This window comes from Drosophila suzukii, chromosome 3 (assembly GCF_043229965.1).
Source record: "Drosophila suzukii chromosome 3, CBGP_Dsuzu_IsoJpt1.0, whole genome shotgun sequence".
NCBI classification, from domain to species: domain Eukaryota; kingdom Metazoa; phylum Arthropoda; class Insecta; order Diptera; family Drosophilidae; genus Drosophila; species Drosophila suzukii.
The window spans coordinates 63,406,161-63,428,419 of NC_092082.1; the positions used below are offsets into that span (position 1 = coordinate 63,406,161).

Sequence of the window (22,259 nt, forward strand, 5' to 3'; positions counted from 1 at the left end):
CTAATAACTATAATTTTTAGTAATTTTAATATAACTTCGGTTTCTATTTTTTTTAGCATTTTCTTTAAATGTGACAGTGGAGTTCGCCTATCAAAATCACTGCTTGCAGCTTTTGAGTAACTTATCCCCTCTAGTTTCGCTATCGATATCGACATGAAAATCTGTTGTCATTCACATCGCGAGGCAAAAGCAAAGACAAAAAAGTGAGAACGAAGTGCGTTATTTCATTTTTATACCATTTAATTTAATTAGAAATCTAAGCAAAGCTACAATATGCGCGAGTGAAATTGTGCCACTTGAAAAACCCAGAAGGCTCCCGTGCCCGCTTCGTGTAAATGGCAAAAAACTGACGCGAAAAGTAAAACTGCCAACAACAACAAGCAGCAGCAAGCAGAAAACAGAAAGCAGCACCAACAACAACAACACCCACAGCAGCAGCAACAACAACGCAATTGTGATAGACAAAGAAATAGATTAAGAAAAGGAAGGCAAACAGCGAAAGAGAACAGAAGGAAGGGGAAAACGAAACGAAAACAGCCTGAAAATTATATGGAAAATATTTTCGTGCTCGAACATATTGATGGACACTGAGACTAAGGAAACTCTAGTAAATGCTTTTACACACTTGCACATTTGATACGCAACGAAAATAGCTTTTAAAGTAATAAGTAATAAGCAGGCGGAAGAAGAAGAATAGCCATACAAAATAAATAAGAAAAGCGTGGAAGGCAAAGTGGAAAATAAAAAACACAAACACTGTGGCGTTGAAAGAGAGGGAGCAGCAGGCGAAAATAAGGAGGAAGAGCTAGTATTTTGTTGTTGTTGTTGCTGTTGCAAATAAAAACACAAGCACACACGAACACACTCAGATACATACAAAGCCACAGCTGATGTAAAATAATTTGCAGCGCCTGTGTGTTCGTGCCCGTTTACAATTGATTAAAACCAAAACACACGAACACACCGCGCTACACTCACACATACAAGCAGACAACAATAACACTTGCACACTGGCCCACCATTGTGAAAATTGATTAAAGATTATAAGGTGAGTGTGAGTGGGGCATGGTTTTAATTAACCGTTAGTTATAGTTTTATGCACACCACCACCAGTGCACCTGTCGACGCCCTTTTAACTGCATAAATTCCGCCCGCTCCCGTTTCCCCACCCAACACACCCAACACTTCTCGCCATTACACCAAAAGCAACTACACCTGCTGCCATTTTCTTTTTTTCGAACGTCAGCAACCCTCGCGCATTGTTGTTGTGTGCGTCCGTTTGAGCCAAATTGCAATTAATTGCCATAATTTACATATTTTACAAGAATAACTCGGTGTCTGTGTGCATTTGTTCGTCATTCGAGAGCTTTTTCCTGTTAACTGCAACCGAATGAGTGCAAAGGGAAATGCAATAAAACAAAACAACAGCTGAGTGAGAGGGAGATGGGGACAGGGCCGAAGGAGCGGAGCAAGGGAAACGGAGAATGAGTTGCAGCTCGGCTCGATTATCGAATATCGATAAGTTGCAGCAGACCAGCTGATCGTGTGTTTTCAGTTGAGTTTTATAATTGTCTGCTGTTTACGTTCTTGCGTTTTGTTTTCGCCTTTTGGCTTAACTTGTTTACAGCACTTGGAGTTTCTGTGTGAGTCATGCCCTTTAAACCACTTACCCACGAAGTCCGCATACATATTAATAAAGTGCAGGGGACAAACAAGAGTGCCGTTTACCATTAATTGCAGTTAGTTGCCCCCCTGTCAGCCGCTCTTTATCGCTCTCCCTGCGAGAAAGTGCTTTTTCCTGCCCCCCACAACGACCGAAGAAGAGAGAGCTGATAAACTCTGACTGCGCTGCCAACGACGCTCTGTAATCAGTTTGCAGCGGCAGAGGAGTTCACTTTCAGTTCACTTGGCTTGGTTCAGGGTTTTCTGCTCGTCCTCTTTCTCCTCGTCGAAGTGTGCTATTTGGCACCGTGACGTCACCTAGACTCACCCCTGACCAAAGATCCGCTAGTTTGGATTCTTTGTTGGTCCAGTACAATAACCCCGGAGCTATGTAGTGCTCTATTTATAGTACTGCTGTGGGTCAACAGGTTTAGCGGCCTGTATTTCGGTCTCTTTATCAGAATTTGGACTAGGTAACCTGCATTGTCCATATGTTTATAAAAAAGAACAAAATCACTTAAATTGAATGTTAAAATTGTCGAAGGCCACCGCAGTAATTTGCTCGGTAATTTGGCAATTAAGTTAGTCATTGTATGCTTAGCTTAATTTGTTAAATAAATAAATGTTAAAATTATTTATAATGTGTGGTGTTCAGTATGGAGCAGTTTTTTCTGTGTAGTCCAAGCTTAATTTGTATTCAAATTTTGCAAAAAACTCTTGTACTTGTATTAAAGTTTTTCAAATCATATTATATTTAATCTTTTAAGTTCAATTTTTAAATAGTTTTCATATGTTGTTGGTTTGTATTATGTTATATTTATTGATTAAAAATGAAAAATTTGACAAAAATTCAAATTTTATGATAGCACAAGTGTTTTTAAATTTGGTGTACGTTGTACATTGTATGTACCAACAAACATAAATACATATTTGTATACCACCAAATTATTCACCCTAAATAAAATGTTTTTCTTGGTCCACTGACAGTTTTTTGATTGCTCAAGTGTTTTGGAACCATAAGTCCGAATCTCCCTGTAATGTGTAGTGTCGTATATATACACTGTAGTTTATTCACATAAAAGATGCTTATCTGCTTCATCTTCATGAAATAGACTCAAAGTTTATCACAAACTTTTTTAATATCTTTTTTGTTGATCAACTAAAATAAATCCGAACATACTATTGTTTTAATGGAAAGTGCGTAATTTAAAATGGGAAATTCATGTTTTGAAACCGGATAATCAAGACCACATAGAAATACAACATCTGCTTTCAAGTTTATCAGCCAAACCGATATTTGGAGTTCCCCTTTATGTCACATTTTGACACATACCTCCAAAAGTGCAACATAGATACTGCTCACCACCCCTTAGATAAAATCTTATCAGGTTGGGGCTCGCTTGCTATCGCGATTCTATTCAGGTTGAGGGGTCCGAGATTATTGCACTCTGGCATGTCATTGGTGATTAATCGGCCGGTTATTGCTTTCTGTCTATCAGTTCCTAAAGCAATTTCACCAATTCGCTTAAATAGTACCTGGCATTCTCTAGGTATTACAGATGCTCCTGGGTTAATCGTTCCCGGTATTTCGTCAGCTATAAAAACGGCGTACCGTTACACGTGTCCCCGAACTATGGAAAATTTTGAGGAAACCGTCAGTAATAACCCTCGTCTTGGAAATTTACAAGTTTGGTTTAACGAAATCATGAAATTCGCTTAGGTAAAAAAAAGGACCGCGGAATCAGGTAAATGCTGGTGCGTCGGCGTCGCGGTTTACGGCGGCGTTGGCATTGACACATGCGCAGCAGCAATTACTCTCTCTGCCTCCCTCTCTCTCTTCCACTCACACTCTGAGAGTCAGTGCTGCCACCTCTCGCTTCCCAAAGATACATGGTTAATTTTAATCCTAGCTAAAGTTCTTGTTTGTCGTACCTTCCCTAAAAATAATGTCGGTAAATACAATTTCTAAGTTCTACAAATAGTTCAAAGTTTTTAGTTCAATAATTTTAAAAAACTAGATTTCTGAAATTATGTGTATTCATATATGAAAGAAAAGAGGTAACCAAATTCGGTTTTTTGTATCTTTAACTACAATATTTTAATTTATTAATAATATTCATCATTCATATACATTATCCCTGATCAAAAATGTATAAAAAGTGAGTTATTGGCAAGTTGGAAAGCAAAATTTATACATAGCTATCTATAAAATGCCATATCTTTGTTTTCAAGGGCCGATCAGTATGATTTTATGTGTTAGTATTCTTAGAACTGTAGTTTATGGTCTCTTAGTGAATTATCTTAGTAAAAATCGCATTTTCTAGCCTCTACAAGTGCATATAACCCCTTTTTAAAAAGCTTATAAGTTAGAGCCCTACTTATTTAATTTAAAGCTACACTTGAACTTCCATAATTCGTACCAACGTCTGCCGCCAAAAAAGGTTGAGTTATTTAGATTTCGCGTTCATAATATAAATGAATTCGAGTTAGGGGTTCCAAATTGTGGTTGCCCAACTGAATAATCTCAGAATTAGATTTTAAGAATGTTATGTATCTCTTTTTATTCATGCTTTTGATAAACAAGTTAGCAGACACTCAAGTCTGGCTACAAAATGGCTGAGAGAACCACACTGCGAGTAGCCGCGATCGTCGCACACGTGCGGCGCTCTCTCGCCCTCTCAACGTTTCTCTCCGCCTCTCGCCGTCCACTCAGCTCATTTGTTTTCGAGCCACCCGCTAGTCTAGACGTGTTCAAATCAAGGTGCGTTGATAACACGTTCCACGTTGTTGTTGCTCTGGTTGCTGCTGTTTACGGCTCGCAAAATAAACACATAGTGTGGGGAAAAGTGAGTGCGCGTGTTCTAAGTGCGGAGCCATGCTCTTTACGCTTTTCCGCTTTCCCTGTTATGCGCCTTATCGCCAAAAGCCGTCTGCGAGGCCAAACTGTAAACAAAATTATAAAAATAAAATTGAATAAGCGTCTGTGCACATGCTCGCCCTGCTATTTTTTATTGCGACTCGGAAATGGCCCAGTTAGTCATTAACATTTGATCCGCCCCCACGCTACGCTTCCCCTCGGCCCTCTGACGACACAAAGAGAGCAAAAAACAACTGCGACAGTCTGTCTAACAGCTGTTGAGGAGCGACAGAGATCGAATCAATGGCTTAAAAATAGCTAAGCTAATCTCCGCGGCAGATTGTAGTGGACTCAATAGTTGTAAACGATGAAGTGTGTTTGGTTTTTGTACCAGTCGGCTTGCTTATCAAATGGTTTAAAACTGATTTAACATCTCCAGAGAATTTAGGTGGGCCTACTATAGTAGTAGTGTGTTTATTTTTTTCAAAAAAATATCAGCTGTTTTCTAAAAAACATATTTTGAAAAATTTTAAATTCGTTTTCGATTAAGTTGTCTAGCGAGGAAAAACAGGTTGAATAAATTGATTTTAGAGCTTAACCTAAATAAACAATAAAGATCGATTAGAGAAACTACACATTATGACATTGAGCTAATTGATCATTGGATCTAAATGAGTTGAATGCGCATCACAGATAACAGTATCTTTACTCACCCGTTCTCTTTGTCTCTTTTGTTTTGTATCTTCCAGCTTAACACTCACAAAACAAACACGAGTACAAGGCGACCACAAGTACAAGCACACGAACCGATGAGGGAACACCACTAAATCTTCTGAAGCACTGCCAAAACATAAGCGATACGACAGGAACAAAAGGAGGAGGACGCGGAGCGGGCGTGGGAGAGGGAGGAGCGGGAGCATCCCCTCCAGGTAGCCAAGTCGAGGACACAGAGGGAACACCAACGGTTCCATGATGCTGTACGTGTTCCACGTGGACGTCGGCCGCATGCTGAGCTTTGACATGAACGTTGCCCTACAGTCGGTGGAGCACCTGAAGGACACGATCCAGAAGCTGCACAACATCCCGGCCGCCAACATTGTGCTGTTGGTGAGCGGCGGCGAAATGCTGACGCACTCAACCCAGGTGTCGTGCTACTCGGCTGGCACAGACACCAATCCCATCTACATGTTCCTCACTGGGGACGAGCGCCCGGCGCCAACGATATCCAATTCGGACGCCGACGCCGAGCTCCGTCGCCAGGTGGAGGAGAGCCACCGCCTGCCACCGGCCCTGGAGACGGTGCGTCAGCGCGCGCAGTTGGCGCAGCACATGCGGGAGCTGGCTAGAAAGGAGGAGGATGTGTGCGAGCGTCTGGTCCACGAGCAGCACCTCCAGCAGCAGGGCTGGTCGGCGGTTGTGGCCAATATGGAGGATCTGACGAACGAGTTTCGCGAGCGCTTCCACAATTTCTGCTCCTCCTTCGATCGGCATCTCCAGAAGCGGGAGAGCTATTTGGAGCTGTTGCGCAACTTTGCCGATGATCTCAAGCAGCTGGGCAGGATACCCATACTCCCGGCCCTAATGTCCCTGGCCGAGGCGGATTTCCATGGCTTTGACGAACTGTTGGAGAACGACGACGTGTTTACCGCTCAGCAACAGCCGGCGCAGCAGCAGCCGGGTCTCACTGAATCCTCGCAGGCGGACTCCCCCAACAAGAAGCTGAAAATGGGCGACGAGGCGGAAACCGACTCTGCTGACCAGCAGGAGCGCGTTTCCCAGACCTCGACCAGCAGCAGTTCGTTGGCACGTCGCCACAACCTTAACCTGCTGCAGTGGATCAGCTCTAAAGGTAACCACAGTGCTCTGCAACTCATGTCAGACGAGTGCATCCAGGGATTGGATATCTTCAGTGCGGAAATATATGAGAAGCTGAAGGAGGAGGTCAAGCAGATCATTAAAATGGCCAACCAGGGCGAGGTCAAGGAGATCAAGGGCCTCGGTGACCGACTCTGCAAACTGGAGGAGTTTAAGTTCCGGATCAAGAAGATGGTGCAGGAGCAAAAGGAGCAGGCACTCGCCCTGCAGCAGAACGAGGCGCGGGCGCAGAATCTGCGCGACAACTCCGTCCTGCCGGACCTCTGTCTCTCGCATCGCTCCCAGCTACAAGTGATGCTGGAGAATCACACAAAGATACGCGAGTACTGCCGCTGCATAGCCAACTCCAAGGACGAGCTGGGGTGGAATCTGCACACTCGTCTGCGCCGGATCGTGTGGATCGAGAATGGGATGAGTGAGTTTGACAATCGGTTGCTGTTCAACCATCGCTGCTTGCGGCGTGCCGAACGTCACATCAGCATCATCGAACAGATCCACCGTGCGCCGAGCACTTATGTGGCCGCCGTCGCGGAGGTGGTGCGTCGGAAGATCTTTTCGGATGAGTTCCGGCAGTGGGCCACCCGACTCTCTGTGGACTTCGATCGCATCCACAGCGAGGAGTTGCGCCGGAGGAGGGAATTCAATGCTAGCTTTGAAGGTCATTTTCTCAATATTCTGTTTCCTGGCATGGCTGACATGCCTCCAGCGTTCGCCAATGAGCACCCCTTGAGCTTTGACACGCGTCTCCCTCCTCTGAGTCGATCGGACATGGAGCTGCTCTCCTCGCAGTTGCCGGAACTTGCCGGGCAGCTGCAGTTGCCCGACATGAAGCCAGTGATAGACTTTTTCGTCATCCGGTCGGGCAAAGGTGGTGAGCAGGATCAAGAACCGGAGCAGGAGACCCCACTGATAGCTCCCCGCTTGGCCGAACTGCAGGCGCAGACAGCTGCCTCCGATTGCGAAACGGATACAGAAACCGAGTTCGAGAAGCTCAGCACCACGTCCAAGTGCGTTGCTACATCAACCTCTGCCAGTTTGATAGAGCAAATAGCACGGGGCACTGCCACCGAGGATCTGCTTATGCTCAGTGCTGGCACCCTGACGGAAGAGAATGCTGGCAGTCTCCAGAGGATGCGTAGCGACATGGAAAACATGTCGAAGCTGGCACGAGCCTGCCTCGCCGAAGCTCGCTCTAATTTGGGCATCTTTCGCAATGATGCTGCTAACTACCAGGATGAGCTCCAGTCCGAGCTACATCTCCTGCGGGATAAGTGCAATGTGCTAAAGATGCAGTGTGAGGCACGCGAACAAAAATCCCTAGAGCAGCTGGAGGAGATGCGCTTGAAACTGCAGTTTGCGGAGCAGGAGAAGCAAGCTGCAGTGGCGCAAGCCCGGGAGCAGCTCATCCACGAGCACAAAACAGAGCTCGAGTCGCTTCGTTGCCGGTTCAAATTGATGACATCCATGGAGCGCTCGCCGTCGGACTGTAGTCTTGAGAGAATAGAGCGTCCGACGAGCAGTGCCAGCGTGGCCAGCGCCAACGCCGGCGTGGATATCGACCATCTGCTTGCTCAGCAGCGCCAGGAACTACTGGCCCAAAGGGAGCGTGCCATAAGCGAGGCCGTTGATTCGGAGCGATCGCTGTGGCAGTCACGCCTCCTGCCCCTGAACTCTGAATCTGTGATGGCCAACGTGGGCATATTAAAGGACATGCTGGCCGACAAGGAGCGGCAGCTGGATCAGCTGCGAGAGCAGAACAAGATCCTCACCCAGGAGTCGTACCAGCTGAAGACCCGACTGGAGATGATCACCAACGAGGATGGCAACAGCTGGCTCAAGGAGAAGATTGACTATCTGAACAAGGACAAGTGTCGGCTGGAAGAGGAGCTTAGCCAGGAGAAAAGCCGTCGCCAAGAGATGGAGACCAGTGTGGCAGCCATGAGAAGGTAAGGAATGCTAAATATAAAAGCCATAGCAAATAGCAGTTATTGAACAAATATAGTTATTTTAAACTGGCTTTAACTTCTTAAAAAGTTAGTTAATTAAATTAACTTGTTCAAATTAATAGATAAAATTAACTTGTTGGTTTAGCTGTGTAAATTTCTTAAAAGTTATTTATTTATTTTTTATTCACCACCTATTATAATTATCCGGGCGGGAAAAGTTGAAAAAACACTTAATTATTTTTTTAATTTTGTTTGATTTGTTTGGTTTTCCGGTTAGACGAATGCTAACACATAGCTTTTCCGTTCATAGCTCTGCCTACGATCTGAATGTCGGTGGGCCCTTAACCCGTTCCAAGTCCGGCGTCAGTTCCGGTCACCGGGCCATCGCCTTGGAGGGATGTGCACGAGGCGATCTCGTCTTCGTGGTTTGGAGCATGCGTCATGCGCAGTTTATGGTCGTTCAGGACTCGCTCACCCTATACTTTGTCCACGCCGACAGTCTCGCTGGTCTGCAGCTGACGGCTCCGGCTGCACCCACTCCGGCACTAGATCCCTCGCTGGCAGTTGTGGATCTCAACCAGATCCCGCTGCCGTACTACGCCATAGGCCGGGTCATCGACAAGGAGTACTGTCAGGCGCGAAAGGTGAGTTCTTGTTTTTAAGTTTATTTGGAATGAAAACTAACCAGTATGGCTTCTTTGCAGGATGACAATCGCTATCGCGTCAGCAGGGGCTCCAAGTTCTATCGCATAAAGCTAGCGCCGTTGCCCTCTCGAAACGCTGCGCGGCGGGAGCGCTTAGAGTGTAAGTAGCAATTGAAGCAGGAGATTCGTCCATTCTTCAGAACACGTTAATTTATTGAAAACTATAAAGAATATTTGCATTTTCATAATATGATATCTTTTTCACTTATTTCACCATAAAGAATGTTACTTACACATTTGTACATATTATGAGAACCAAAAACTCTAGGAATTATTCGTTTTCGTTGTAATATTTTACTATATTACAGATTCAATCTGAAAATAAATTGGTTTTGAGAATAGTTTTCCAAGGGATATTAACAAATTGAACGTGTCGTTTCATTCACCAACTTACACCGTCATGGAGAGCGATGAGGAACCAGCAAAAAACTAACTTATGTCTTTCTTTTTAGCCAGCTCATCCGCCGCCGCAGCCATTGCATCGCCCAGAGATGTCATCGATGCTCCCAGCAGCAGCAGCGTCTACCAGAGCTTCAAGCAGCGCACGGTGAGCATTACGAGCGTGAATGAGGAGGATGACGAATCAGCTTCACTGCTCAGTGAACGTTGTCGCTACATAAGCGTCAGCGAGGAGGATGAGTTGCATGCTGCTGGCGGCTCCGTGTCGGCAATAACAGCTGCTGTTGCAACAGCCACATCGACTGCAGCAGCATCAACAACTACAACTGCTGCTGCAGCAGTAGCGGGACCGACGACAACTGCAGCGGCGGCAGCAACTCAAGCACAGTCTGTGATAACAGAGCAGCCAACGGCATCGAGCAAACTTAAATTGGATCTACTGTTGGCCTCTGCTGATATAATAACACAACCCCTAACACAACAACCACATCAACAGCGACAGGAACAAGAACAACACGTTGAGGTGGAGAGTGCAGCGCCTGTGGCTGGAACAAGTCCAAATCAAACAATTCAACCGGAGAACCCGGAACCGGAAACCATCACCATCTATGTGCCCCCCAATCCCCCGGCACCATCAACTGCAACGACCACTACAAGTGCTAGCATCCTGGGCCCCATCAATGCAGAGCCGATTGTCAGCACAGCCCCCATGCTACCAATGTCCATTGGTACGGCGGCCATAAGCGAGGACTCCGACGAGTACCGATCGCTGGAGGGCAAGGATGATGGCGATGCCGATGCCGATGATTTCCCCATTTCCGAGTAGTGAGCGACAATTGGGAGTTACATATAACTACTTATATACATAAATGGAGTGTGTATCTAGGCTAAATCTTTTACTCTGTGTAGGAACCGCAGCATACAAACAAAATACCCCCTAAATATAAGCCACAGGGCCGTCACCGACACAATACAGCAACACCAACAAGCAACAACAACCAACCACAGCAACAGAAAAGTGAAAAGTTATATACTTAACTAATTTAAAGTTTACCAAGTGCAGAATATATATTCAAACAGAAACTGAAAACAAATGTTCTATGTAGTCTATGTCTACATAATGATATAATCTTATCAAATTTGAACGCGGGCCTTACCCCTTCAAACACAATCACACCAAGACACAAACACAAGCTAGGATTTTCAAAATTTTTATTTAAAATAAAAATAATGTACTTTAACAAATTTACCTTATAATCAATATATTTACATTGGTAGTTTTCGGTTTAAAGTTATAATTTCCTTCATTTAGTGCCAAGAAAATTATTTCCAAGTCACACTAGTTTCGTAGCGAGTAAAATTGAAATGAGAAAAACAAAATTATATTTTTTATAGGCATTTTAAAAAGACTAGAACACAAAGAGTTTGCACACATACCCACCCTCACACAAAAACACAAACAAACACAATCTTTTGGGCTCAGCCTGCAAAAAACACAGTTTTATGCTCAGCTTACAACACTCTGCTACCCCGCCTCCCCCAAAAATCAAACTTCTACTCTCTCTCCCTCTCTATATCTAAGATATTTTGATTTTTCGACTTTGTGTAAATAAATAAGAACGGAAATCGACGAATAGTTATTTATGCCTTTATTAATAACAAGGAAACACTTGAAAATTACAACAACAAAATAGATATATACACATTTAATGATTTATGCGTTATAATTTTTTAACGCAAAATGTAAATAAAACAAAAAATAATATTTAAAAATACTTTAAACAATTTAAATGAGGAATCGTGGAAACGATGGTGTAACAAATGCGGATCGCAAAATTGTCAAGCTTACAAAAAAAGTGTAAAATCAAAAATCAAATAAAAAATGGTAAACATTTCAAAACTACAATCGTTCTTTTATTTTATGATTCTGAACATTTGGATGAAAATAATTTATTGCCGATTGGTTTCAAACTGTTCATCAAAACGTGGGCATATTAATCAGCATATTAATCAGCATTCTTGAATTTTATTTTTCGTATAGCCAAGTTATTGCTTAACTATTTACAAGCAAGTCTAATAAAAGAAAAACATTTAAGTTTTATGATAATTCATTTCCGTTTAAAAGCTTATAGCTTTAATAATTACAGTCATCATAAGAAGTATGAATTTCGAAGGGTCAATTTTCTATATGGTACAAACATTATTGCACATAATGACATAACTGCCAAAAAAGGGTTTAAGCAAATATCTTAGAATCGGTTTAAATGACCACAAATTGCTCAATTTAAACACATATCTCGACAAGGAGTTAGAACTTTTAAACCAGTGGGATTGCCTCGGTTTCAAAATTTAAAATCTCATTCTGTTATGTATAACATATGTATAAATATGTAACACAAGGGGCCCATTGTGGCCTAAGTGAGGGGACTAATATTTAGTCTCCAACCACTCCTACCTAACATATGTAAAACTTGTCGCCAAATAGATATTTTAATGTTCAATATTGTTAATTTTTCAATTTGACGAACTGTACAACAAAAAGTGGTTAAATTTTCACTTCATATAACTTGTATATCTACTCATTTAAATCTAAAATATAGGGTAAAAAACCAAAATTCAACATTTTAATCGTCCCTAACAAAAAATTAAAAAGAAAACATATAAATCACGGCAGAGGCAAGCATTACGGTCCCCGATATTTACAGCTAAGGGAAATAAATGTTAAACAAAATAAAAACACATCGGGTAATTTACAAAAATAATTTATTAAGCGAATATTTTAATGAGTCATTACAATTATAAGTACAATATTAATAGGCTTAGGATTATTTATTCATATTCGGCTTATATAAATGTTTTCCGAGTGCCTTGTGCTCTAGCTGCAGATTTTTGCATAGAATGTGAACATCGGTCCACATAGAATCGCGTCAAATTACGCTTTGACATGACTTGCAATTAGTTAATAATTATATAAGCTGAATAATTAATTGCACATTTGGCCAAAGTAACTTGGCGAAGGGATTTCACATGGATATCTGGGCTAGGTTAGCGTGATAAATAGCCTTTTAATGTGCTTGGTTAGGCAAGCTTATACCCATGCTAACATGTCTATATACATATCCAATATAAAAGCAAAGCTGCTTCAGTCTCCGTTATAGAAAAGCGGGCATAATACATACAAATTTGATTTCATATCTATATCTAATTGGGGCAGTTTTTTGAGAAACTGCCAGTGCTTGTGCATATTGTCTGTGGTTTTGAGAACTCTCATCTACCCTTGCAGATCGGGTGCAATTATTTTGGTTATAGGCTTGTAAAGCTGGGGTTCTTTATAACATTTTTAAAGGAGTACGTTGAGTATGAGCATTTTGATTAAAGTTAAAATAATACCAATCATGGTAAAGGACTTAAGTTTGGGTCAGGTAAATCTATTGGGAAAACTTTTACGAATATTTTATATGAAAAAAAGTTTTTTTCCAATTTTACATATTTTTCGGTGACCTGGTCTAGACATATCATTAAAATCAAACAAAGTTTTGTAAAATAATATTGAACCACTGTTTGCAGACTTCGGAACCGGCCCGAGGGATAAGGCTTAGAAAACATTTTGGAAGGGTCTTTGATAAAAGTTTAGTTTCTCAGTAAGTCTGCAAGGGTATCTCCTCTTCGTGGTTTGCTACGAAGATCCACTTTGCTGCCTCCGATTATCTTTGCTGCTCCGTAAGCATGTCTGAACCACATCACGCGGAGTCTGTGCACGACTAGTGAATGGCTGTGGTTGCATCCAACGGTTGGCTGGCCACCCGGCTACGATTTCATTAGACTCCAAAATAATTGAGCGTTAAATATGCTCCAGTTATTAATTGCCAGTCCAGTCGCCCCTGCCATCCATCCAGCTAATCCAACAACTCCTCACAATATTCCACACTTCTTGAGCACAATCTTGCGCTTCCGGGCGACGCTGGAGCCGTGGCCCTTCTTCGCCGGACGGAGGACGATGGTGCCGCTGCTGGACTTGGTGAATGTCGGACTGAAGGCGCTAATCGTGGGCGTGCTGCTGTAGGGCGGATGGCTCGAGTTCTGCTGGTTTCCGGCGGCCTGGTCGTAGCTCTGGGTCATCAGCTGATGGCACTTGGTGGCCAGGTAGCGGAACACGGACGCCACGTTGATGTCCTCCTTGACGGAGGTGCGGATGAGCCGGCAGTTGAGCAGCTTGGCCAGCGTCTCCACCTCGTCGGCGGTGACCACCGCCTGTTCGATAAGATCAATCTTGTTCTGCACAATCACCGTGGGTATCTCGTTGCACTCGTTCTCCACCTTGCGCTTCCAGTCTTTGATGGCGTCGAAGGAGGCTCGATCTGTCGTCGAGAAGACCAGCACGGAGGCCTGGGCGCCCCGGTAGTAGGCCTTCGTGATGCAGTCAAACTCCTCCTGCCCAGCGGTGTCCCACAGCATGATGCGCACATCCTCGCCGTCGATCTCGATCTGGCGCTCCAGGAAGTCCACGCCAATCGTCTTCTTGTAGTCCTTGGTGAATATGCCCTTGCAGTAGCGCTGGATCATCGATGACTTTCCCACGCCGCCATTTCCCACAATGACCTGTTTGGAAAAACCAATTTTTGAATTAATTAGAAACGTTACAACTTACATTAAACAAATAAAAAATTTAGAAACTTGGACTCGATATAAAGCGTTTTGTAAGATTTAATTTGATCTTTTCTTTACCAATATAGTTCAATTTTTCGTTATCGATCTTACAAAGATCATTATTCAAATACAAAATTGCCATTTCCATTTGGGTATAACACAAACAAATATTTATTCACCAGAAGACGATAAAATTAACTGTTCACAGTATTTTTTTTGCTTTCTATTGGACATTTAAAACGGCTAAGGTAATTAAGCGGGTAGATTTCAATCAAATTTGGCTTGTCTGTCGAAAGACACTATGTGAGAGACGTATGCGGTGTAGAAATCAATTCGAAACAATTCCAGAAACCCATTAGAAACAATTCCGCTCTGAGAGGAAAAAACCCTAATTGAACTAGAATCTTAATCCGTGCAGTTCCGCCATTAGCATCGGGCAAGGCACTCGCATTTGATCTCACAGGTGCCATTCACAGCACAAGGAGATGGGAATGCACTCGGAAAGCAGTAATGATCCTATCATGATTATCATTTTCAAGCCATCTGATGTGTTACTTAGGGTAAATACCACAACTTAACTTAAAACATTTAGAATTCTTTTCGTTTTAGATATCAAAACAATATCACGAACATCACAAATGTTAATATTTAGAAGGTTTAAAAGTATTTTTCTAAGATTGTTGCATTTAAATATCTATTAAGATCGTATAAGAACATTAACTAACAAAATTCCAAGTTTCTTAAAAAGCGGGTTCATGATCAAATCGATTCCGACAGAAATTCTCGAAAGTAAAATCCCGAACAGGTCTGTGTGAAAATAAAGAATACACATCTATTCGATCCTTAGGTTGATAGCAAGCTGGTTTTTCTCCGTGCACGCATTTCAGCCATTCATCATCCGAATGGAAGAGATTTACATTCACGCAGCCGGCTGGGCAACTTACCACTTTAATGGCCAGCTCGATATCATCTTCACGCATGCTGGTGTAGTTGTACTGCGACTGGGAGTGGGTCTGCAGAACGGTCGCAGCAGCACCGCCGGTTGCCGATTGGATTAGACGCATCTAAGCCGGCAGGTGGGCCGCCGCTCGCCCAGGTGTGTGGCTGTGGCTCTGGCTCCAGCTCCAGGTCCAGCTTTCGGTTCAGCCTCAGCTTCAGCTTCAGCTCCAGCTCCTGGCCAGGCAAATCGGGTGGAGCACGCGATCTCGGGTAGCCAAATGCAGGTGTGTCCAAATGTACTTTTTGGTCAGCCAAGTTTTCCGCAGCTTTTCACTTTTCCCCAACTTTGCGTAAGTCTCGATTCACTTTCTACGCATTGATTTCACCAAATTCGAACTGTGGAAAAAGAAAAACCCACTCTTCAGCGACATCAGCCTTTAGATACATATAACAAATTAGACAGTCCAACTTCCCTAACTTGAACCAACATCAGTCGAATGACAAAATTTGGTCAGGTAACTTATGGAAACATTGAAATCATATGTCATATAAGTCATATCGTTTTAAGATTGTTTTTTTTCAACACAATTTTTTAGTTTTGAATTCTATGATTCTTTAATGTAGCGATTCTTTTTGATATCTCGTATAGATAGTAGATACTTGAAGATAATTTTAAAATCAATCGAAAATCTCATATTTGGTATATCTGAGTTTTAACCATATTTAAAAAAAATATTTGGAGAGTTCGAGTTAAGGAAGTTTGACTGTAAATACAAAAGGTTTTCTTTCATTTTCACATTAACCGGTTTTCAGCGCTGTTTTCTTCGTTTCTTTTGCTTGGGTCTGTTTTTGTTGCCTTTTTCTTATTTCCCTGACTGGCCCCGGGGCCACCGAATGCGGCTTCTAATAAGACGCAACCCGAACGCCCGGGCACGCACGGTTACGTTGTTCAACAACAGGTGCTTCTACACACCTTACGCACAGGTAACAGGTGGTTGTCATGAGGGGGGGGATACAGGTGGGAAGACAGGGGCCAGTGGATGGTGGTCACTGGATGGTAGATGGTGGATGGTGGATGGCGGTCACCGGCCAGTGGAAGCGAGATGGAGCATGCATGGCATTAGTATTCGCATTAGCGCGTGCTTATAAATTCTTTGAAAATTGTGCTCTTTCTTCTGGCCTTTCCCCTGTTTACAGTTGCTTTCTGCGGCCCCGTGGGCGGACGGCGTGGCAACGTGGGTTAAGAATAGATCTGGAGTGTTAATATATCTGACCAAACATGGGGAGATGCTAAAGCCACTTGTTTACATTGTGTTGCGCAGATGAGTTATTCGTTTCGTAGGCAAATTAGTTGGTTTCCAAGGTGCTCAAACAACATTTAAAGCTCTGCGTCCCAAAAATAATAATAAAACTTCTATCAATTTGGGTTAGATACTAAATTTATCTGGTACGCCTCGGCCTCAAAAGAATATAAAAAAGCGGGTCCTAAAGGTATTCATTTTATTTGCTTGAATATTGATTAGCTAAGAATATTATGTAGGTGTAAAGGCAGTTTGAAACTAAAACTACTGAAAAAATTGAGAATTAAAAAAAAATTAACAAAGATGTATGTGTTGATTGAAAGATTATTATTCTATAATAGAAAATTGTTTCGTTAAATTCTGGAATTGAATCAATAAAGCATTATTTTCAGTTCTAAAACTTTTATGAGCAAACCAAAAACAAGCCGTAAAATATTTACTCTATGCATATGTATGTTTACCCTCATCATCACTTTTTTAGTTATTATTGGTGCTTTAATGAACTACAAAATAATTAAAACAAAAATGATTTATTTCAATTTATACATGTGGATTTGTATAGCTTTCAATGACCTTAATATTGTGATCTTTCTCATAGGTTAAGTGTTCAACAATTAATTAATTCCCAGCATGGTTTCTAAAGATCTTTCAAAGCAGTTGGCATTCCGCATTAAGCGGACAGGTAACACAGGATTTGTGTTTTCCGTTTTCTATAGCTTGTCGTTTTCTCATTTTTCTTTAACCTAAAATGAACCTTTAACCCACTGTGCAACCTTTCGCTCGTTCTAATTATGCCGCGACTCTTTTTCTCCAGCTTCTTCTAAAAGGTTCACGATATTTTCGTTTTTTTTTGTAGTTCATTGTTATGATAATTAAGGCCACCGGTTATAGATTTAGTTCAATAGCCATCTGAGTACACTTAAAAGAAAGAATTCATAACTTATGGATCTGGCTATCTCAAGGGATAAAAATTCTTGACTCGAAACTAAAGCAAAATCTTTAAACCTACAGTTTGGCTATACATAACATTAGAATAAAAATTTGTAACTAAGTTTTAGATTAAACAAACAACTTAATCAAACACCCACATATTATAATCAATTGTCGTCGAATATTTAAGATTTTATATAGTGTTATTAAAAGCAAACGTTTGGAATATTCTTTATAGATTGAGTTATGGCAAGAGACTCCAAGTTTAAGCTTTTCTTTTCTGTGGGCTAAAAAACATCTAAGATTGACATAGAATCCAGGTGAGCGTGTGTGAGTGTGTAGAACTATTTGTTGTTGCGCACAAGTTGCAGAACGAATTGCGAGTAAAGCACCGCACATCAATTTCCACAGTTGCACTGCAATTATTTTGAAATTTGCCCAAGGAACTAATAGATCGGCGGCCGTTTCTTGGCCATTGTTGTGGAATGTGGATTCTAACTTGTCCATTTAAGTTCACAGCACCACCACACCTGCACGGAGCCACATGCACTGGTGCACACACCTACACGCCTGCACTTGTTGCTGCTGCCATCGCAGAGGAAAAGCGGATTTTCCGAGTTACGGTGCAGTGTGTGTGGGGAAAATTATGCAAATGCCGAGCGCTACTTAAATCAATTAAGAGCGCGAATTCCTCATTATTAAAATTATGCTTAAACAGTCACTCGCGCACTAACGGTACCCCGCACAGTGTCGCCTTCTGCTTCGTTTTTATGTTTGCCATATTTTTTTCATAGCTCTTTTACGACCCTTTCTCACTAGACTCAAAAATCAAGCCAGCCGATTGTGTTTTCTGGGTGAGAAATGAACGAACAGAAGTTGCGAGTGCGAAACGCGAAGCTCGCATTCGAATCCCAGCTCAAACTCACACAGCCCGAGCTGCAGAAATCGTAAACACGTTCGCAGCGCCTCTTCAACATGGCCAAAACAACTAAGGCGGCCGGAGCAGCTAAAATGTGGCTAAAACAACGACGACAACGCGTGCGAAGCGCCTTAATTAAAGACGAGCGACGCCTGGGATCCCGATCTCGGAGTCGCAGTTGACCCGCAGTGAAAGTCTAGTCGCGCACACGGTTCATCTATGGTTTTTGCCCCTGGCGATTTCTTAGGGCGCCAAGAGGGAGAGACCCGAATCGAAAACGGGGACGGGAACGGGAACTTGAAAGCGCACCTGTAGCTCGTCGCGTTCGGAATTTGAATGCCAAGCCTGGCTTACGAACAGTGTGACCGTGGCCAGCAGGTGGCAGTATTCTCTGGGATCTTCGGGCAGGTGGTCACACCTGACGCAAATCTCAGGTGCAAACGGGCTTACTTTTATTTATTATCGGAAATAACGTGTTTATTAGAGGTTGTCAATCGTACACTAATGTCGCTTAAAAACGTTGTTACAAATAGTAAACGAACTATGAAAAATATCACAAGCCATGATTTTATATTACCCCAACATTTTAAAAATTGTTTAGTTTTATCAAAAGGAAACAATTTATAAACATTTTAGTGTACTTTGGTTTTTTCTTAGACCCTTTTTATAATTTTTCATGTTATTAATAATAATTATTATTATAATAATTAATATTACTTTTATTTGTGTTGTCCAATCTTAAGAAACACATTGATTTTCATTTCATTTCATTTTTTGTTAAAATATCTTACAATATCTTTGTTGCGCTATTTTACAAGTATTTATTATTCTGTTTATTTTGTTTTCCAAAAAAAACATTTTTCTTCTCAAGTGGCTTGTATTTACTTATTAAATATTAATTATTATATAGAAATTACCAGTAACTGTAAAATTTAAATTTTTAAAATGTAGCGGTTTTGGCACCTGAGCCCACCGCTTTGCAACACTGCTTCGCTGTGAATGGCAGTCGCCGAAGAAGAAGCGCAGCGCATCAGCTGTTCGGCGAATCGGAACGACAAGACGCGCATTTGTTTGACTTTTGACTACGGGTTTTAGGAAACACAAATTAACTCGAATTCCCGTGAGGATGAGTTAACCTTCTGCCGAAAAACGACAAAGGCAACAGTGCCGTCGCTTTTGTTTACAACCCGTTTCGGGTCGCAGGCAGGCACGCGCCTGCGCAGCAATCGCAAGTTATCGGGCGCCAGGACGAAGGACGAGACATAGAGAAATGCTGGGCCATCGCGAATTTGGAGCCGCGACAGGAACTCGCCTTTCAGTGCTCAGCGGAATTCGGTGGCATTTCAACGTGTTTTCGGTTGCACATATCCCAAAAACAGTATTTATTATTGCAAATCGCTGCCCACCATCCGTGTGTTAGTGCTCCGGCGAGCGTGTGTGAGTGTGTGTGTGGCGAGGGGCGGCGAAAAGGTAGTGGAAACCTTAGAAAGTAGAAAGTAAAAAGTGCAAAGTTTGTGCAAAAGTAAATTCCGACATTGGGGTGACTGCCGTCTCTTTTTTTCTCGGTCTGTCTGGTGGTGGCTCGTCCTCTTCCTCCTCCTTTTCCATCCCCCTGGGCCCCCCTCCCCATCCATCCTAATGCCAAGAAAAAAAAATACAGTGCGCGCTTGATTAAGTGGATAAAATAATCCAAGGGTGTTTACTACAAAGAAACGTCCGATATATGCTTGCAGTTGCCTGTAAATCCTAGTTTATTTTGAGTGATAAAATAATCCAAGGGTGTTTACTACATAGAAATGTTTGATATATGCTTGCAGTTGCCTGTAAATCTTAGTTTATTTTAACACAAATTTATACCTTTAATGTACCTAAAATCATTTCTAGTATTGTATTCAATTCACAAATTTTTTTAAAATTAAAAAAAAAACCAACTTTGTTATGTTTAACGATAGTATTGTGGCCGATAAGAAAAGAATGTTAAAATACTTATTAAGAAAACGATAATATTTCAAAGAATTTTGAGAATACAAAATTGTATGGATAATTTTCCTGAGATTGGTACCGGTTACTTTAGTTTTTAATATAAAGTATATTTTTTTCAAGAGCACTTCAACTACTTCCCCTTTTTAAAAGTTCACCCCCAAGGAGCGCGCACTGTACATGCGAATGTGTGAGCCATGAATGTGTGAAAAACAAAGACGGCAAGGGCTGCGAATAAAAATCAATATTGATAGTAATTTCTTGGATGCTCCTCGAGACCTTCCCGCAGGAAGCGCAGTCAGGTGGTCATTGTCCGCTTCAGCCCCCGTTTCCCTTTTCCGCACCAACCACCCACATTTTCCGCCCCTGGGGGTGACTCATTCAGCTCACGAACTTCGAATTCCATCAGCTACTCCCTTTTCACTGGGAATGTGAAAACGCGGTCGCCCTCGCCGCATGTTCATTAAATATTGATTTCGATTCTGCACTACAGCACGCTACAGAAAAAACATACACAACGATTAAAAAGCAATTTGCAAAGCGGCAAATAAAATGCAAAGTAAATAAATGGCCCGCAACTCAATTTGGCCTGCAATTTTAACAGTTTATCGTACGCCGAAAGTACACACCAATAAATAAAATCGAAAATCAAAAGCAACTTTAAAACAAAGTGAACATGAAAACGCGCCTCGTTTCGCTGACTTATCGCGGCAGTGCGTCCGTCGATCCGCGCTACTCCGCCTCCATGTTGCCATGGACCATCAACGATATCAGGTCCACGGAGAGCTACACGAAGGTAAATGTTTTGAGGTGCAACTTAACTGGTCCAACTCACTTAAATTAAGTTGGAAACTAGTTAGTTATGAACTATTGTATTGTATTCAACTATAAACTGTAACACTTTTCTGGGTTTTATAACTTACAATGCTTAACAAAAAATGCATTATTCAATATTAATTTCGATTTTATATTAAACACCCTAACTATTATAGAACCGAAAAAGAATGATATTCTTTTTAACAAATTTACTTAGACATATTTCTTTCATGAATATCGTAATGATTATCTTATTTAAAAGATATAAGGGAAACATAATTTCCTTGATCTTAGCAATTAGGAACTGCTGCATTATTACTTTAATACCAAATTCTATTAAAATAAATAAGCCACTAAATATTTAATCATTTCTTCAGGGGGAGTTGCTTATAGTATGAATCACAATATATACGATGCAGTGGCCAGTTAGAAACTTGGACTCCAAGACATCCATTTGATTAATATGCACAAAAGTACAATGCCATCCATCAAAGATATTGAATTGGATTTGATTTTAAATCCCTCCCGACCTGCCGCCCACGCCAAACACGATTCTTGTTAATCGAATCAAACTCGGAATGCAGTACCGGGTCGCACATGACAGGTCTTCTCCTCACACTTTGTGCGCCTTTGGCGAAAACAATTAAAAGCAATTTGCCATTATTACGGATGGGTAAATCAATTATGTGCCAAGTGAGATGCTGGCAAAATAGCGAACGAAATTTAATTAATAAGTTTGTGCTCCATAAAGGATAATTACTGCGATTAGTGACCCATCGGCAGCCGTTCATCGGGTGCTACGGCCCTATAAATAGAACATAGATAGGCGATGACGAACGCCGGAGAAACGGAACAACTGTGAGGCCTAAAACAAAGTGAGGGGCACCGCCGTCACCAGGTGAAACCCAAAGAGATTACGCATACGCCGCGTTTAACACGTGCGACAACAAGTTGCCCACCCTCTCCGCGTGATTTTGCCGGCCCCTTTGGGTAATATTATTAGAAGCTGGGAAATTAATTTTAGCAAAGTCCGCAATTAGCCAGTCATCAGCGCTCTGCGTGGGTTTGAGTGTGCTGAGGGTTATTCGTCCTTTCCGAGGGTTATCCCTTGGACAATCTGTCGCGAGCATTTAAGGAAGGCAGGAAGGATCGGAAAGAAAGTTTACATTGTGGCGTTAGCAAAGTTGGCTTGGTTTGGAAATGTGCTGAAAAAAGTTTAAAACAATAGTAAAGTTTAAAAAACCTATTTCAACATTTTTTAAAAAGTAAATACTGTTATTGTTT

The 22,259-nt window shown here is 41.9% G+C and overlaps 3 protein-coding genes across 10 annotated transcripts in view; 2 read left to right on the top strand and 1 right to left on the bottom strand.

Annotated features, from left to right (window-relative positions):
- The first annotated feature begins 158 nt into the window (after positions 1–158).
- Positions 159–11,349, top strand: Atg17 (autophagy-related 17). Of its 5 annotated transcripts, none has more exons than XM_065865801.2 (5): positions 159–1,048; positions 5,269–8,340; positions 8,618–8,984; positions 9,045–9,144; positions 9,497–11,349. In XM_065865801.2, exons 2-5 carry the CDS (start codon positions 5,489–5,491, stop codon positions 10,267–10,269), a joined length of 4,092 nt encoding a protein of 1,363 aa, XP_065721873.2. In that variant the 5' UTR covers positions 159–1,048; positions 5,269–5,488; the 3' UTR covers positions 10,270–11,349. The 5 variants fall into 5 exon arrangements, with proteins under 5 accessions (XP_065721873.2, XP_036675006.3, XP_065721874.2 ...); XM_036819111.3 differs by having other exon boundaries at positions 161–1,048; positions 8,651–8,984; XM_065865802.2 differs by lacking the exon at positions 159–1,048 and adding an exon at positions 4,362–4,423.
- Positions 11,350–12,189: 840 nt separating this feature from the next.
- Rab23 (RAS oncogene family member Rab23) lies at positions 12,190–18,585 on the bottom strand. Of its 2 annotated transcripts, none has more exons than XM_036819087.3 (3): positions 18,489–18,585; positions 15,035–15,425; positions 12,190–14,042 (listed from the first exon to the last, which is right to left on the bottom strand). In XM_036819087.3, the coding sequence occupies exons 2-3, from the start codon at positions 15,152–15,154 to the stop codon at positions 13,356–13,358; spliced, it is 807 nt and encodes a 268-aa protein (XP_036674982.1). In that variant the 5' UTR covers positions 15,155–15,425; positions 18,489–18,585; the 3' UTR covers positions 12,190–13,355. The 2 variants fall into 2 exon arrangements, with proteins under 2 accessions (XP_036674982.1, XP_065721879.1); XM_065865807.2 differs by lacking the exon at positions 18,489–18,585 and adding an exon at positions 18,187–18,421.
- Positions 18,586–19,304: 719 nt separating this feature from the next.
- The window catches only part of plx (PTB_TBC1D1_like and TBC domain-containing protein plx), a 33,899-nt gene continuing 30,944 nt past the window's right edge, over positions 19,305–22,259 (top strand). For 2 of the 3 annotated variants that reach the window (XM_036819330.3, XM_036819333.3), the window contains exons 1-2: positions 19,305–19,649; positions 20,653–20,955. In XM_036819330.3, the coding sequence (XP_036675225.3) occupies positions 20,836–20,955 (120 nt within the window). In that variant the 5' untranslated portion in view covers positions 19,305–19,649; positions 20,653–20,835. The remainder of the gene's footprint in view (positions 19,650–20,652; positions 20,956–22,259) is intronic. The other variant, XM_036819331.3, reaches the window with a different exon arrangement.

Coding starts and splice junctions, on each gene's coding strand:
- Atg17 (XM_065865801.2), top strand. CDS start 5,489: ATGATGCTGTACGTGTTCCACGTGGACGTCGGCCGCATGCTGAGCTTT. Junction 8,341..8,617: donor AGTGTGGCAGCCATGAGAAG/GTAAGGAATGCT, acceptor TTTTCCGGTTAG/ACGAATGCTAACACATAGCT. Junction 9,145..9,496: donor GCGGCGGGAGCGCTTAGAGT/GTAAGTAGCAAT, acceptor CTTTCTTTTTAG/CCAGCTCATCCGCCGCCGCA.
- Rab23 (XM_036819087.3), bottom strand. CDS start 15,154: ATGCGTCTAATCCAATCGGCAACCGGCGGTGCTGCTGCGACCGTTCTG. Junction 14,043..15,034: donor TCGAGCTGGCCATTAAAGTG/GTAAGTTGCCCA, acceptor TTTTCCAAACAG/GTCATTGTGGGAAATGGCGG.